The sequence below is a fragment of the Glycine soja genome, chromosome 15, assembly GCF_004193775.1.
Source record: "Glycine soja cultivar W05 chromosome 15, ASM419377v2, whole genome shotgun sequence".
Lineage (NCBI taxonomy): Eukaryota > Viridiplantae > Streptophyta > Magnoliopsida > Fabales > Fabaceae > Glycine > Glycine soja.
This window is the reverse complement of record NC_041016.1, coordinates 5,172,266-5,190,361: the sequence shown is the minus strand read 5'-3', so window position 1 is coordinate 5,190,361 and position 18,096 is coordinate 5,172,266. Positions and strand designations below refer to the sequence as shown.

Sequence of the window (18,096 nt, the reverse complement as noted above, 5' to 3'; positions counted from 1 at the left end):
CTATAAGTCTTGCTAAGAATCCAGTCTTCCATTCTAGATGCAAGCATATTCAATTAAGATACCATTTTATTAGGGAGTTGATAAATGATGGAGACTTATCTTTATTGAAGATCTTAGGATCAGAGAATCCAGCAGATATGTTGACTAAAGCTGTTACAACTGACAAACTGAGGCTTTGCATTGCCTCAGTTGGCCTTCAAGGATAATTGAAGATGAAGGCGCTACACTAGGTAAAGAGTCGATGAACTCGTTGCTTACAAGGAGCTGCTAGAGTTTGGAACTTAGATCCCAAGTGGGAGAATTGTTAGAGTTTGTGGTCTTAGTTCCTTTGTCCCACATCGCTTGGTCTGTAAAACTTGTATGGGCTTAGTCCCACATCGCTTGGTTTGTAAAAATTTGTGTCTCACTAGTGTTATATATAGAGACACCTTGTAAGCTTTTATGTGCAAGTAATAAAAAGTTCTCCTAGTGTAGCCATGGACGTAGGCACATACATTATGTGCTGAACCACGTTAAACTGTGTGTCTTTTTCTTTCTTACCTTTATTTCTTTCTCTTCTTTTATTGCTCTATACTAACAACATAGGATTTGTATCTTCTCATATTAACAAGTAACATGAGGATGTTTTTGTTACAGTCAAAGATAAAATTAAAGGTACTCAACATAAATAACGATGAATCTTATTATAATTGTTTGACTTTCTGTTGTCTCAGAGTCATAGTATAACCAAAACTAGATTTTTATTCTACTGGCCGATATCAAGTTGTTCTATATACTATATATCATAAACGGGCAAGACAAGATAAGAATATAAGACAAAAATGGAATCATTCAAAAGTAAGTCAACATGCTATTACAACTCTATGGGAATCCAAAATACTCAAGAGAATAACTTGATTCTGTGGCTTTCTTGGCTTCAAAAGGTCACCTGCATCAATAATTTCATACAAAGAACTTGAATGTTTCATGTTTCTGCATATGAAATGCCTAAATTAATCTGAAGGAAGCCATCACAGATGCTCCCCATTTTCCGCTGCTCATGCAGCGTGCGTGCTCACATGCTAGTAGCTCTTGGACATTTCATAGTGCAAAAATCTAATGTCGGGGTTGAAAATTAAACTCTTCAAGATATATATTCTTCAAATCAACAAGTGAGGTAAAAGTGACGTCAAGAGAGGAAACAGGAGTACAATAACGAGTACAATGCCAAGAAGAATGGCATAGCAAGTCCACTTCCTAGAACTCTTTTGATACTCTCTAGCGTCTTGAAGTTGCTCAGTGCCTCTTCTCACAAAAGAACTTGCATGTGCCACATGACTCTCTATGTTGTTAAGTTGTTGACCCTGAGACTCTACAAGAGCTGCCATGTCCAAAAACACCTGATGCAGCTCAATCAAATTCTTCTCTATCTCCTTAACAGCATCGTGTCTCTCTTGAATCTCCGATATGGTGTCCATTATCTGACCCCTCCCTTGTTCCTGAATCGCCCTCTGAAGAAAACTCTCACTTTCTCCACTTGATATCAAGTTCTCTATGGTGTCTTCATCAGCCTTTTCTCCTGTTATGGTGAAGTACCTTCGTTCCACGGTTTCCTTGTACTCATTCTGCATTCTGGCCCTCAACCCTTGAAAATCATCCATCAAGTCCTTCAGTTTCTTCCCTAAGCCACTAACCACTGAGGTTCTGGTTCTATCTGCTGAGGAACCTGGACCACACCCTGGAATGTTTCTGTTGGCTGCATTGGAACGTTCGAGAGATTCAAGCTTGCCCTTTATGAGTTTCACACGTTTGAGAACCTGCTGAACATCTTGGTCCATTCTGGCTCGAAGATCCTTCATTGTTTTAGCATTGTGAACAATTTTGCTTTCTTCATTGGACTCTTGCAGTTTTCTGTAGAGCTTCTCAACTAGTCTCATGTCTTCTTTCACATTCTCCACCTCGTCGAAAAATTTATCGAGGTTGACACTTTCCTTCCCCGCCTCCACATCATCGATGTGGGCCTGTTCTTTGAGGTCACTGTATTTTTTGAAGGAGCTTGAGAATAGGTCGTTCATTTTGATGAACAATGACTAACTTTTTTTTTTTTCTTCTTTTGGGTTTATTTTTTGTGTTGTTGGTCAAACTAGTAACAGAAAGGGCACAGATGGTTTGATGTAACACAATGCTTTATGCTTTGTGTTCTTTTTCACATTTGAATTGTCTGTGTCCTCGTCCTGCTATGGATTATGATCAATTTGACTAACAGGGAGGAAACTGAAGGTGACAAAAGGCAAAAGGAACCGATTGTCACCAACAAAAGGCTTTGAGGGCAAAAGTCCCTTTTTTCAAGTTGTGGAGGTATTAGAGGTGCATGATTAATGTGAAACGGGGACCAGCCAAATTAACTTGATGCTAATCATAGAAGGACGATTAGAAATTGGATGTACCAAAGTTTCCTCGTCTCGTATTTTTAACAAGTGGCAATGCGTTTATTTCTGTCCCCTCAGCCATTCTGGTATTTTGTTTTATGGGTACTCTTGAGCTGAAATCTCATCATTCGAATAGATGTTCTCACGATAAAAGTATTAGGCACTGCAGGAAACTTTCATTGCCGAGTCATTAATTTCATCCATATATTCTATTTATTTTTAGCAGAAAGTAATGAAACTTTAGCATTTAACTTTAGAGAACGGAGTAAATTTATGAATATGGATCATTAATTAATTTTATTTTTTTTGCATTTCTGAAAAGCATTTATTAATACTTTCATATAAAGTAATAAAAAATTTAAATATTTAAGGTTAATGAAAAAAAAATTATTTACCAAATAAACTTTTCTAGTTATTTTTCATCTCTTATAATATTACAAACACAATTTTTTAATGTTTTTTTATATATAAATCATTGCTCTTAGCGAAAAAGATGTCGTCTGTAAACTGCAGATTGATCATATATCCAAACAAAGTCATTTAAATTTAAATCAACCGAAATTTGTATTTTTTTAACTACCCTTACCTGTCAGTGGAATTTAAAAGGGGAAAAAAATCACTTCACATTGCACCCTTATCTTTCATCTCATTATCAATGTACAGCACAAAGGGATTTTTGGGTATCTCAGGGATATTGTTAAATTGTCTTTTAATGAGTAACCATCACGAGTCCGTTGGAGGAAGATTATCAATTACGTTTGGCCAATTGATAAACTAAAAATATAATTGCCGAACACAAGTTTAAGGGCAGATTAATCAATCCAAAAAGGGTCATGGGAGATGACGACAGCTATGATTTAAAGATAGGCTATTAATAATTACACAAGGGTAGATTTGTACTGAGGCTACATCACGAGTTTAAAGGGGTAAAATGCAGTTGATATAGCCTGTAGTACAATAACAATGGACGAGTGCACTTCCCCTTAAAACAACCAATATTTCTCGGCCATCATTGGTCGTATACAGCACATAGGTTGCTTGCTGATAATTAGTAAAATTGTGCCTCCAAATTTCCAATCAAGGGAAACAGCGAACAGAACTAGCAGTTACTAGAAAGTATAAACACATCTTACAGGCTAAGAATAAATTGGGAGAACAAATTAGGCATGGTTACATTTCCAACGTTGTTGAAATCAGGTGGCACGGTGAGCTCTCAAAAGAAACTAACAGCTTCAACCTACTACCCCATTCAGCTGCATTTCATAGTTTTCCTACACAAACCACTATGATGCCCACTTATATTACCAGAATATATTGGTTTCTCACCATTTTTTCCTACCCCTCTTTATGTACAAACATGAAAAAGCAAGAAGCCGAAGTGGATAAAATGTACAGCAAAATCTTTCCCCACTTCAATATAGCTTTGCAAGAACGTATCAATTATGGCTAGTGCCGATATGATTTTCACACATTCATAGACAAAGATTGGGCATGTTCCTTATCAGTATTATGACTACCACTGCCATGGGCAACACCATTGCTAAGTTTATCTTCCCTCATTGCATCTCCTACCAGCCGTGATTGACTGCCTGATGAATCTCCAGTACCAGAGTTCACAGTCTGCTGTTTGAGATACCGCTCAGTAGCATCATGGAGCAACTTCATCATGCCGCCAGAATCTGAACCAGGAGATAGTTCTTCTTCTCGCTCTGGCTGGATATTGAGGTCAATTTGACCTTTGAATGGCAAAGCTGATGATTTTATTCGGTTAGGATCATCATCAGAACCATCATTACCCTCTTTGTTCTGGTTTGGGCTACTATCACCTGTGTTACTACAGGGCAAGGAATCTTCATCAAGCAAAATTTCAGATGAAGGTAACGGTTGAGGATGTTGTTGCTGTTGCTTTTTACGAGTTGTCTCTGCTTCTTTTTCTGATTGTTTCTTCTCACGCCGTAACATAAGGGTACGGAAACGTCGCTTCACTGTTAAGCATACATTACATGTGCATGTCTGCTTATGCTTGGGGCCCTTTCCACTGGGAGGTTGAATGCAAACGATGCAAGAGCAGCCAGGTCTGTGACGTGGATGCTTAGTTGTGGCCTGCGCGGATGCTGGGAGTGCCTCACCCTCTCCCAGGATAGCTAGATTTGCAAGGGTGTCAAGTCCCTCCAAAGCTTCAGCATTATCAGGATCCTGTTTGGCAGCCTTCATTTTCTTGGGAACAGCTGGCAAACAAATGCATTTAACAACATAGTTTTCATACCCTAATGTTGCAATTCATATATTAAAGATTTCAAGTAAAACAATCAAACAATTCAAACCTGAACTACAAGGAGGTAGCAAATTCTCAAGTTGCTCTGCTGTCAGCTCTTGCGCAGCTGAACAAGAAGATCTGGCAGCATATAGAATTTAATAAATAAAAAATAATGCACTAATATATTGGTTACATACTAACATAGGTTTATAAAGTTTGAGCAAATGATTCTGTGGGACAGCCTTGTTAGATTGATAAATTAATCTCGTGCCTTGTGCAAGTAAACATGAGCTAAGTTGAGGGAAGAGGGTGAAAATTGACAGTGTATCTTGACATGATGCATGGTAAGGTAGTGTCATTTTTCCAAACCCTTCTCCCACTTATTATATTTTCTTTCTCTCCTGCCAACCACATCCTAGACAGGGAAAGATATGTTACCTAGAGTGCTCTACACTACAATAAATTGAAATAGATAAATATTTCATATAAAAAAAACATCACCAAAAGAATCATATTTAAATAACAAACCTTCCTACCAAAGTCTAAATATCACTGCAAGATATCCCATGTATACAAAGCTTGTCCATAGCACTTTTAGTTGAATCCAAAATAAAGCAAGACATACATTCATATACTGCAACTCTATTATGAAAGGAAAATCATATGTACATGTTAGCTAGATGTATCTAAGGTTCAGAAAGATACCCTCTTGAACATCAAGGATGACTTTCTATCCATACTAATTGTTTAAATACGAAATACATTCTTATACACTCGGGGAAAGCTTAAAAGGGAGGGGAAAAAAAGAAGCTAATGATAACACAGGAAACCAAAAATGCCTATGAGAATTAAGAGAATTGATCACTCTTGTTACCTTTCTGGATCCCACGAATTATCAGAACACGTCCATTTTGATGGAAGAAGCGCACTTGCTGGCAATTTGCGCCACTTGAAACAATCTTCACATTGAGCCCACTGGATCTTTTCACTGGCACAAATAAAGATCATTGCTGGCAATTAATTTACATATATAAATTAATTAAAAAATATCACCCAGTCTGAATGAGAAATTAATGTGTTTCTTGAGAACTTGGTAATGAAACATGCACAACAATAAAAAGTATATACATAACATCCCTCAGAAAGTACAGAAACAATCAAAAGCCAATGCTTGTCTCGAGGTGAGACACGAAATCAAATCCCATATACCATCATCATAATTAAAAAATATCCTAGGTTTCCCACTAGAAATGCTATGCATACAACAGAAATTCATTCTACATCTCTGAGAAGAACTGTGTGTGAGTGTAAAAGATATATGAACAAATACGTAAAAAAAATTTAAAAAACCAAGACATACAAAGAAAGTGATCAAAATCTAATTAAGGATTAGTGATTTACCCCACACTATCACTGGTAAAAATTGTTGGCTTCCCAAGCACTGGAGCTTCCTGTAAAAGCATTCTCATCATAAAGGTTTCCACAATGCATAATAATTCCTAGAACTCTTGCAATCAAATAAAGCACCAAGAAAGATGACAACAACAGCAGACACTAATCCAATTCAACATTGGATGTACAACTCTAGAGAATGTGACTTCAGCATTTTAAACCAGAGACGTGTTTTAGTTTAAGGGCTGGATGATGAGGAAGAAAGGTGTCAGAATTTGAAGATTTAACATACACAATACTCAACTAAGACTAGTTGAGGATCATTAGTCTCCCTTCGCTTTCCTTTCCGGTTTGCTCAGCCAGTATGACAAGTGAACTTCAGTATTTCTACTCACAAATCTTATAATACATTGGATTGACTATATTTTCAACTAAGATTACACAGTGGATTAATTATATGGCCTGCATGATGGACACATCAGAACTATCATTTGGTTAGTTTTATGCGACTATAAGATATAAAGAATTACTTTTCGAAGATGAAAATGTGTTATCGTTTTTTATTGGTAACCACCATAAGAAAGAAAGTTTGAATGAAAGGTTTAGGTCATTACTTCACTAAAAGTTATAACAACATCAGCAATCCATAACCCTTTCTGATATGAAGCAGGAATACAGGTACCTCATATTCCTCAAATTCAAAACCTTCAATCACCACAATGCTTGGAATGTGGCTAGGAGGGGGCCGGAGCAGACCTTGAGCTTCTTGCCATGTAATCTTCAGCTCTATTAAATCCTCATTTTCAATTCTCAGACGTTTACTCTTTGAGCCCAATATGTTGCTCTTTCTTTTTCTAGAGATTAATGATTTGCTCCCCAGTGCTTCTTTTGCTATGTATCCTGACTTATCAACTTTAGACCATGAATTAGGATCAGCCAATTCAACCTAAACGACAGATGAAAAATGCAACCATGAGAATAACTTAAGTGGCAAACATTAGCAATTACAATGCAGTTAGCTATTTGATACTAACTTCACCATGTGCAGAAAATCCATTTCCAGTCTTGGTCTCATTGTCCTGCAAAAAGCAAAATATGCACATAACAGATGTAAGGTTTCAGTATACAAGTTCGAATTTTCACCAAACTATATAAATATATACAGGTTTTGTTAAAAATACAAAATATACAAACAAAAATAACAAATTATTTATTAAATTGATAAATTGTCCTTTATTAGACAATACCCACAACTATAAGTCCAAACAATCAGATAGTGTACAAAATTGAAGTCCAATTATACAATAGGGCATGATAGAAACTTCAGACTGTACCCAAAAAATCTTGATTAAGGCAAGTGCTGAATTTGTACCTATGTCTCCTAACTAATTTGACATGTATAATTATCCATACAAGCATCCAGCTAATGATAGACCCAAGCAGACAAAGCTTCAATCAGTTATACAATTTAAGTTAAAACATACATGTACACCTCAGAAAATTATACATTGTAGCTGTTCAAACAATTACCTGATCGGATGGCACAGCACTTGAAGCCTTTCTAAATCCCATAACCAACCTTCCCTCTGGCTCCAACCGGCTAAATGTTACTGAGAAAAACAATTCAGGTCAGCCACAAAACATAGAACTCAACTAACAACAAATCAACCACAAGATGGTGGTACAACATACTCAGAAATGGAGGGGGAGGGGGGCTCATAATCACACAAGGCAAAAGGATTCAACAGGGATTATGAGGCAAAATCTTGGAGCATAATATTCTAGAAATCCTGAATACAATTACAAGCATAAATAATATGGCCAGCTTTACAAGGCAAATTTTTCACGGAAGAAACTTTAGAAAACCAAAAATCCTCTGAATTGAATAAAATAGCATCAAGGTCAGTTGTGCAAGAATTCCAACGTAGACAGGGCTGTTGGAAAATGTTAAGAATATCTTTAGATTGTCTTGGAATATATTTTGGGTTGTTTCCTTACTCAGGGACTGTTTTTGCACCTTTTTTTTCCAAAGAGAGATATTTTCAATCAAAAGATATGGCTATAAATTATGCAAGTTTTTTGGGGAAAAGAACAAAAAAACTATTAATTTTCTCATAAGTTAAAAATTTGTTTGCCATCTTTATCTCTTTTTCTTCTTTCCCAACACTCATGAGGCTAGTTTCACTTAGAGGATGTTTGGTTTGGTGGTGGAACCGCGGTGTGCAACCAAAACTGTGATGAGACCATAAAAAAATTGAAGCAGCTCAGTGTTGCTTCACAGCCACCGTGGTTTTGACCACAATCATGATCCACCGCACAACCACCCTAAACACACACTTAACAGGAAGTAAATAAGACGAATACTATTATATATTCCAATACATGAATCACCTTCATGACAATGTCTTACCAGTATCACCAGCCTGCAACTGCATGGACTGTATGCATGGAGTGACACCCTCTAAAACATACATTCTGCTGTTATTGTTTGGCCAGAAGCGAAATTGAAATATCCATTCCTTGCCTTTTGCATCAAGGATTTTAAGTGGCAATCCTTCAGGCTGAGAAATTGGTGGGAAGTAGGTCTGTCTCATGGAGCAGAAATAATATCATATAACCATTGATTGAATATTCATGAAAAAACAAGATGACCATGCCAAATAATAAACAAATTACTACTATGCTGCCTAGAAGCAATTTCACAAATTTGCAGCAATCCAAAATAATACAGATGACTAACTCTACACTCCAGTTAATCGAAACTATACTTGAGCAACATCAAGTACTTCAAGATTGCATAACATTATAGTATATATCATGGAAAAATTATTAGTACATTTAACAATATACAATTTTAACATGCTTCTTAAAAGACCTCTAGTCTTGATATCAATAAAATTTACTAGGGCAGCTCAGAAGCTAAGAAAAAACATGCTCGACCTAAAGCCTTTTCATCATACAAATCCCAAATTGCCTTTCTAGATTTCTCCTCAAAAGGTCAAGCAAGTCTCCTAGCCTTTTCATCCATAATAAACACCAGTCTAAGCCTCAAAAAGGACCACAAAATCCTTTTCACAGTGTTGAAATGCCTATTTGTGACCTCGACTGCAACAAATCAGGAGTCCATAATAGAGCTTCTTACACCTCCAGCCACTTAATCAAACTCTTCATACTTTCTACTAGTAGCTACTTCATGGAAGAAACTAGAGTTAGCCTACACATTCCTTTAGCCTATTTAAGCCTTATATCTACCACCAACCACACCCTTTTTCAGTATTGCCTCCTCCAAATCATTACTAATGGCAATTAGTATAGTATATCAATCATCAGATAAACAACTTTTAACAGTTTCTTATAACTAACAGTCCAAAAACCTTTTGTTCCACTGGTTCACCTAATCTTCGCAGATAGGTCATAACTTATTCATGTATTTGTATCATTCCTAAATTGTCAACAGAGTCAACACTATAATCTTCCCTCCATTCAACTGGTTATAAACTATGTGATGAACAATGATAAGCCCACAAATAGGATCTCAAATAATCTTGCTAAACACCAAAATTTCATTTGAGCATGTAATTTAGGGGTGTAGATGTGTAGACCCATTCTTTGGTCGATTTCTATGGCCAAAAACATGTCTTCTCACATTGATATTTTCTTGGTTCCTACTCTCTGGTCTTGAAAAGACACTATTCCTGATCACAAGTATGCAGCTCACCCATTCCACTTTACTACAAGTTTTGCAGAGGAATACAAGTGAGGAGAATATTATTATTATTATTATTAGGTCATATGAACTTACTAATTACCACAAAAACTAGATTCTTGTTGGACAGTGTATATTAATTAATTTGTTACAAATAAGGAGTCTATCAAACACAATTACAGGGCAAAACAAGAGAATTATGGTATGCAGGCATTACATAAGGCAGGTAGTCAATTGTTAATTATTATAAATTATAAATATAAATTCAGTTTACTATGAAAATAAAGCATCCGCAGAACTTATACTCAGACCAAAAATACTATCCCCCTAGTAGCTTGAAGAATCTCAAGACCAACCTCAGCACACTTCTTGGGTAGCACTAAACGCCCAATTCGCCCAGCATCACTAGCACTCAAGGTTTTCTGAAACAAGGGAGTAATTACAGAATTTGAACTGGGATATAGTTAAGATATTGTAGCTTCCAGTATGGCATTAGACATTATTGGAAAATGAAGTGCAATAAAATAGTTATATATAAACCAGCACTACGATCATGTGATTTGAAGGATACTCAATAGAAATTTGCTGTAGCTCCAGATCTGTACACCTTGGCCAGTACCGTGGCAATAACTGATTTCTTCCTCGGGCATCTGCTCGAGGCCGCCCATTGCGAACCTGAGCCTCACCTGATGAATCAGGTGCTAAATGCATAGTGCCATTAAATTGCTTTCCTGGAGGTGGTGGAGTTTGTTGTGGATGACTTCCAGTTACCCCAAGTTTACCATTTCTTTCATTTTGGCATGAATTAGGCACAGGCAAACCAAATGGTTGAGGAGATGACTCTTCCTTCAGAGAAGAAGGCTGTTGACACATATTTAAACATGAACTTGATTTATCCTCATTCCTCATTCCTGCAATATAATGAAGAATCAGGTTATACAGTCATCTTCATGATATTAAGAGTTGACTTTACCTCCTAAACCAGATATCAGAAAGGGTAGAAAGTTCAGAGAATGTCAAAGCCTGCATTACCATTCATAAGCATCATCTCCCGCGAGCCAAGCTTGATGTTCCAATTAACTGATATTCCAGACAAGTCCTCATTTTTCTTTTCCAAGGCTGAGACAGGTAACCTTTCATTGCAATACATTTTGTCAAAGCTATTGGATAGTTCAACTAAAGAAGGCACTTCTGGGATCATGTCAGATGAAGAAGCAGAATTGAACAGACTGGGTGCTTGCTTCCATGGTACAGGACCTGATCCAGCTAGCTGACTCCAACCTTTGCCAGATAGGTCTCTAAGTCTATCCGATAAACGATTTTGAAGGGGAAAGGACTGTGGCCAAGGCAGGTTAGATGGCTGAGATACAGATAACAGAATAGAGTTACTATGCCAAAATTGTTTCATCCAATGATCAAAACAGGTAAAGTGAGATATTGTCCAAGCATCATCTCACAACAATCAATTGCAGCTTAATTACTAGATATGGAGTTCAAGATTTAAAGGTATAAGCCAAAAGTGACAAAAAGGCATTTGCAACTAAGAGGGAAACCATAGACACTTACCAAAATAATACTTTTGCGGGCACATGAATAACATTCAATTCCTCCGGGATCCAACAACATAAAAGCATGACTTGAAACAATACACCCACAATGAATCCGCTGCAAAGAATGATTAATCATCAGTTAAAACTACATAATTCAAACTCAGCTTTGGAAACTATGTAAAATTTTTTGCAGCAAACACAGCAACAGTAACATTAATAAAGCATTTCAAACAACCATAAAAAAGATTTGGCTCACCTTTCGACAAGTCTCACAACTCCTCCAACCAGAAGCATTTGAGTGAAAAATTTCACAGAACCTCCCTTCTTCAAAAGCAGAGCTGAGTATCCCGGAACAACCAAATTTTACAAAAGGAATAGCATATATGCATCAGGCAAGAAAACAATATCAAAACACATATGATAAGCAACAGGCACGATTATTTACATATGGTCAATTAAATTCTTGATCAAGACATTTGTTATCGAGTACAAAAGACCAAAGTGTATTTATTTATTTGCTCTTTCTATCATAAAGGTCAACCTCTGTTACTGAACCTATTAAAACCTCTTATGGCAGAAAAAACAAAATTCTTTTGACCAGATAACACATTAGATCCTATATGTCGTCCATTCAGTTTGTACATAATCCAACGTAGGCATTAAAATATAAATAATTTAGAGAATCACATTGACTAAAGATAATATAGGATGAACAAGGCAGAATTTGATTTGAGGCCAGCATTCAGACAGAATAGGTTACTCAGATTAACTAAAGAAACAGCTTCTTTCAGATGAATATCAAACACAATATATCAAAACCATCATAACGAGAAGAAGAAAATGTTGAACTCAAACTAAGCATTTGAAAAGAGATATGCTCATGTAAAGAAAAAATGACTTCAAATATCATCATTACAAAAAAACAAAGAATAACCTCCATTACTTAACATCTACTGAAGCAACATAAAAAACAGCAGTCATGACTCTAGTAAGGAGATCTACAACTAGTGAAGCAATACGGCATCCATTTAATAGTAAACTTTAGTTTAACGAGGCCAATCCTAATATCACTCAATGTAATTTATAATTCCTCTGGTGAGGATTTATTTTAAAATAAAATGTTGCCCAATAGCACAATTAGGTAGTAGTTTCTTTAGCTTCCTCCCCCTCTTCAGAAGAGACAATTTCTCCATCACATAACATAGTGCTTTTACATTAATGTAAATACTTTTGGTATATCTAATATCATTCAAAATGACAATAACGTGTAAGTAAAGTACTATACTCCCTCCGTTCCATATTATACGACGTTTAAGATTTTGGCACAGGAATTAAGGAATGCAATTAATTTGTTGAATTTCATAAAAAATATTAGGTAACTTCCTAATATACCATTTATCTCTCTACTTAATTACTCATTTACTCTTACTATACATTACTCGCACTATGTATTGATTAAGGGTAGTCCTAGAAAAAAGTATTTAATGCAGCATTGATTTTGTAAAATGACATCTATTCTGAAACAATTTTTTTCTCTCTAAGATGTCATATAATCTGGAATGGAGGGATTAAGGATACAGAAGTTGCCAGAGAAATCAGGCCATCCACTAGAAATTTCCTTTGAATTTGATAAGCACTATTAGATCAAGGATACAGAACTTGCCAGAGAAATCAGGCCACAAACTCAGTGATGGTCAATCCTTTTTATTTAGATAATAAGGGGTGCATGGGCTAGGGAAAAGAATGGGGTTTAAGTTAAACCGTGATGAGAAATTTAAAGGGGCCAAGGACTGTTAAAATAGTACAAATACTTAAATTAAAATAGTGCATATGGATAACATAGCAAGCGAAATACCAGCAATAAGAAACTTTTCACAGTATAGTAGGGTGGCACAAAGACCACTTGCATGTGCCATATCTCAGTACTAATAACTATGCACCACCAATGCCCACGCTCAAACAAATAATACACTAAGCACGTTCTGTTCTAGTTGAAATATCGGCAATAAACAGCTATGGATCGTAATTTGAGAAGCACCAACCCCGTCTCTATGCTTAACTTAGTTCCAAATTGAAACGCTACATAATTAGAAAAGCTCCAATTACATTTCAGACTGCAATAACTGTAAGAACTAGGGAAATCAAAGCGGTATGTGCAACCCATACCACCGGACCCCCAAAGAAAAAAGAGAAATACCATCCTCATTTAATTCAAAATCACCATAAGTTTATTTCTTTTTTTGAAGAGACCATAAGTTTATTTACTTATCGTTAATAAAAAAAACAATTCACAACACAGACCTAATACCCTCTAAAAAAAAAATTCTTTTTTCCTCAAGACAACATACTTAAGGTCTAAAGCAGTAAACTTTATCCAAATTTGCAGGAGGAATGCCCAAACCTAGAAAAAATAACTAATAATCCCAATCTCTTAAACTAACAGCCACGTGTAACTAGCTCTAAAATTAAAAAAGAAAAAAAAACAGAAACATGGAAATAAAAATTTTAATTTTTTTTAAAAAAAAAACAGAAGAAAGATATAGGAATTTTTGTTTTTTAAAAAAAATCAAATAGAACACTGTACGAGTCAACAAAATAGTGAAAGTTGTTAATTTACTAACCCGCATCGATCACAAAGCTCGGCTAGTTCTCCGCTGCGGAGTCTCCACCCTTTCTTAGGTCTTTCGGACTTCAACTCTTTGCAGTCGGAATTGAAGCATAGCTTGGAGGACGAAGACGAAGACGAAGCCGAAGCCATAGCGACTCCGAACCCCAACCGAATCCACAACCACAACGGTTGGTGCGGCCTGATCTGCAATTAGAGAGAGAAAACGAGGAGGGTTTTAGAGAGAGAAAGTAAGGGCGTGCGTAAGTTAGTAGGAGTGAGTGTTTTTTAAGTGAGAGAAAAAAAAACGGGGTTTTTAAAAGTAGTTGTTGTTATAGCACTAATGCTCATTTGGCGTCGTCGTTTCTCTCTCCCTCCCTTTCATAACTTTTCTCTCTCTCTCTCTCCTCTTCCTCCACGGACAAAATGGGAAAATCTCACATCATCATTACTATAACTCTCTTACACCCTCCTTTTTAGTTCAAACCTAATGTAATTTGTTTATGGGATCTAGCTTAATTCTTGAATAGATTAGGGGGGTTATTATAAATTTTTTAATATTATTTATAATTTATATGAATAAAAAAAATTAAAGAGATTCACATTAATATAAAATTTAGTCAGAAAAAAAAACATTAATATAAAATTTTGATCAATACTAGTATAAATTAAGATTATCTTAGAAAAAAGGTTCTGTTAATGTTTTTTTCTTCTTATTGTTATCATCATGTCATGAAAAAATAAACAAGGAGACTTTTAAAGCACACTAGGCCACCCGTCTCTTCTTATTGACGTGGTTTAGCCTTTGTCCGTTCTCATATTAAAAGAAAACATCGTAAGAAAACAAATACGATGGATTGATTTATTAATAAAAATTGAAAGTTATTTATAAGTTACGTAATAGTATAACTTTATGTTGTAGTAGTATTTATAATTTCTATAAGCTCTTTTCACTTTGGTCATAATAAAACCACTTGAATAGTAGCATACTATAACAAGTTTCCGTAATCCAAGAATGTAAAAGTAGAAATGCACATGCCAAATCTTGATAATATAGAGCCTGGAACTGAATATAAGTATCTTACAAACTATAATCAGTAAAATTCCAATCTTAGGATGTAAAATATGGTGAAGTGGTTCTATAAAAAGGTTGGAAAAGTGAGACGGGGAAAACACGATAAGGGCAGATCGGTAATTAGAAGGGGTTTGACTGGTGCAGGACGCGTGGAAATCGAAGTTGAGGAATGAGGATAATGGGAGCACGTGAAAGGAATGGAAGGGGCGAGTGACGCGCCGAGGTGAGAGTGGGGGTCGTTATGGCAAAATACCCAATTATCTTGCATGGCCCGCGAGCTCACGCGACGCAATCACGTAATTGATAATTCGCAACTCCCAATACCTACTTCATGGTCTTTAATGGACGACCAAGCTTCTAACCACACGCGCTTCTTCTTTCCAAATAACGTTGAGCAAATGAATTTCCATGTTATTTGTTTTAACATCAGAAAATTACGTTTTATATTTTTTTTAAAATATTTTAATGCAAATAAATAATTTATATTAATATTATATATATATATATATATATATATATATATATATATATATCAACTATGTACAGCGTAATATGTACTTTATTGTTATTAAGAAAAAAATTCATATAGATTAAATTTAAGTAATTAAGATTAAAAATAATTTCACTTGACTTGTTTAAGTGGTTATATAACCATATTAATTCATTAATTTTTAATCTTGAGTGTCTCTATATATATCTGTATATATAATTCAGATTACGGATAAAACATATATAATTCAGATTTTTATGTACCTTGAAATTAAGTTTTCATTCTTCAAGACTTTTATTTTTCTGTTACTATTGATGCGAAACTTAAGTCAATAATAATGCAGCGGCGTGGAGATCGATAATGCCCAAAAATTAAATGGAATCATTGTCAAAACACGACTGGTCCTTGTATATATGTTAATTAATATCGGAATATAATATGTGTTAGCAAATTACATAAAACATATAGTAGGTGGTAGAAACTTTTTTTTTTTTTTTTACCAAAGTGTTGAAGAACCATGCAAGTCAGTGCTTTGCACATATCCATAAATAGCATGCATATTTTTTTCTCTCTTTATTTTAAATTGTTTCAGTCAAGATTGAGACATCCCGTGTTCCATGAAAGAACAAGTAGTTTTGGAACAAGGGATCTTCCAACTAAATACATGCATTCAAGTTGAAAATGACGAGGCCAACAACCAATTTGACGGGTGCAGGAAAATTCTATAGTAATCCTTAATTATCGTTGGATCGAGATGAACCAGGACAAGAAACAATTTGGTTTTTCGTCCTGATGATATAATAAATACTATAGTGTGAGGGATAGGCACACATTGTTTGGCACAAAAGTGATAATTAAGCAAACCAATCTCGACCACATCTATATCTCTAAGCTTCTATGATCCATGTAGCAGCAACACTGTTTTCCTACTTGGTTGTTTCTTCCGAAAAAGCAATACGTTTCCTTTTTATTATTGCCAAGAGTTGTGAATAATTTAAGGCTAGCTAATTCAAATATGTTCGAAATATAAGTTACAAAGGTATTCTTCACTAACAATGTGCTCACATCATGGGCAACAGAATTTTTTTATGATCTGATTTGAAGTCAAATATTAATTTAAAATTGGGCGAGGAACCAAAATAACTTAATTTCAGAGAGAAAATAATTTAACTATCTAAAAAAATAAGAGACCAGGCCAAAGTTACACGTAGTCCAAACTAAAGAATTATATATATCTCCTTTTCATTTGCCTTTCAATTTGGTTTGGCTTTTTTCACTCCACTAATCAAGCATTACACTGGTTTAGTTACAGCACATGCTACCTATAATACAAATCCTTTGACTTCAAGTCCTGGAAATTAGTAATAGAAGCAAAACAAAGGGTGAGAGGTTACCTGTGTCTTGCCACCCCATCACATCTGCCAAGGAGCAACTTCGATTTGATTCACATGAAGGAACAAATCTGTGATCTAAATGGCATTACTCGTAGCATAGGACTAAAAGGCAAAAAGAAATGGGAAAATAAAAATAGTAGAAGGAACGAGACAAGAACGTAAGTGCAAGTTAGAAGCCTAGAGCACGCACATAATAAGGAAATATTCTTGTCATACGTGCTAGGCAACTAAGGACAAAAAAAGACAAAAATTTCGGCTATAAACTATTATCTATTGGCTTATCTTGGGATGATAAGAGTTGCCAACTAACGCTATTAGAATTATGCTACTTTATATACTATCTTCTTTAATTTAATTATCCAATCTTCTATATTCGTAGTTGCCTAAAAATATGACTTCTAACCATTAGCTTTTGTTATTTATATTTTATAATTCGTTCATAACTCTTCGTTGGCAAATTTATTGTCACTGAATATATACATGGATACTATATGACCTTGATAATGACCTTTATCATGACATGTTTGATGTCACAAATTTGATCAGTGTTATCTTTATAATAATACGCTCAACTGCTAATCTCAAATAGGACAAAAAACTTTAGGTTAAATTTTGACATAAAAATACTCAATAAGCCATGATTATGACTTATGACATGTGTCCCGACCTTGTAATGTTATAACTTTTGAAAGATGTCAATGAGTGTTATTAAAGTATTGATTAAGAAAATAGTTGTAACATTTAATAAAATATATATTATATTAAAATATAAAAATCATTTAGTACTCAATTTTGAAGCGATTGAGAATATTGAAAGCAAAGTATTAATGTTTTTTAGGGCATGCATAATGTTTTTAACTCAAGCTCTTAAAATATATGTTAGCAAAAGCAAGAGTGCAATACCCGTAACATTATATATATATATATATATATATATATATATATATGCCTTTATAATTTTTTAATTTACAAAACATAATATATCAAAAATTAAAAATAATATGCAAATGCTAGGATAATTATACTAACTCTAGGTAAAATATATTATTACTTGTTTCTTATAATAAGAAACGGATGTAATATTTATAACTTGTCCCTTAAAAAATAAGATGGTTGCCTAAATCAAGGTTCATATAATTAATATTGAGCATATTAAAGCTTGATGAATATCTATTCAACCACAAGACATATGTAATTATTTCATTGTTGATTCCATTTT

General features: G+C 34.9%; 2 protein-coding genes across 2 annotated transcripts; both read right to left on the bottom strand.

Annotated features, from left to right (window-relative positions):
* Positions 1 to 811: 811 nt before the first annotated feature.
* Positions 812 to 2,549, bottom strand: LOC114387763 (syntaxin-124-like). Its single transcript, XM_028347963.1, has one exon. The coding sequence runs from the start codon at positions 2,052 to 2,054 to the stop codon at positions 1,140 to 1,142; it is 915 nt and encodes a 304-aa protein (XP_028203764.1). The 5' UTR covers positions 2,055 to 2,549; the 3' UTR covers positions 812 to 1,139.
* Positions 2,550 to 3,385: 836 nt separating this feature from the next.
* On the bottom strand, positions 3,386 to 14,269 carry LOC114386549 (B3 domain-containing protein Os07g0563300-like). Its single transcript, XM_028346577.1, has 14 exons — positions 13,935 to 14,269; positions 11,570 to 11,651; positions 11,330 to 11,428; positions 10,796 to 11,123; positions 10,335 to 10,674; positions 10,120 to 10,216; positions 8,468 to 8,642; positions 7,588 to 7,667; positions 7,092 to 7,136; positions 6,740 to 7,003; positions 6,067 to 6,116; positions 5,540 to 5,653; positions 4,733 to 4,803; positions 3,386 to 4,636 (listed from the first exon to the last, which is right to left on the bottom strand). Exons 1-14 carry the CDS (start codon positions 14,069 to 14,071, stop codon positions 3,873 to 3,875), a joined length of 2,646 nt encoding a protein of 881 aa, XP_028202378.1. The 5' UTR covers positions 14,072 to 14,269; the 3' UTR covers positions 3,386 to 3,872.
* Between the last annotated feature and the right edge of the window lie 3,827 nt (positions 14,270 to 18,096).

Excerpts from the sequence above, each read along its gene's own strand:
- LOC114387763 (XM_028347963.1), bottom strand. The coding sequence starts at position 2,054 with ATGAACGACCTATTCTCAAGCTCCTTCAAAAAATACAGTGACCTCAAA.
- LOC114386549 (XM_028346577.1), bottom strand. The coding sequence starts at position 14,071 with ATGGCTTCGGCTTCGTCTTCGTCTTCGTCCTCCAAGCTATGCTTCAAT. Across the intron at positions 5,654-6,066 it reads TTTACCAGTGATAGTGTGGG|TGAAAAGATCCAGTGGGCTC; the intron begins GTAAATCACTAA and ends TATTTGTGCCAG. Across the intron at positions 4,804-5,539 it reads AATTCGTGGGATCCAGAAAG|ATCTTCTTGTTCAGCTGCGC; the intron begins GTAACAAGAGTG and ends ATATGCTGCCAG.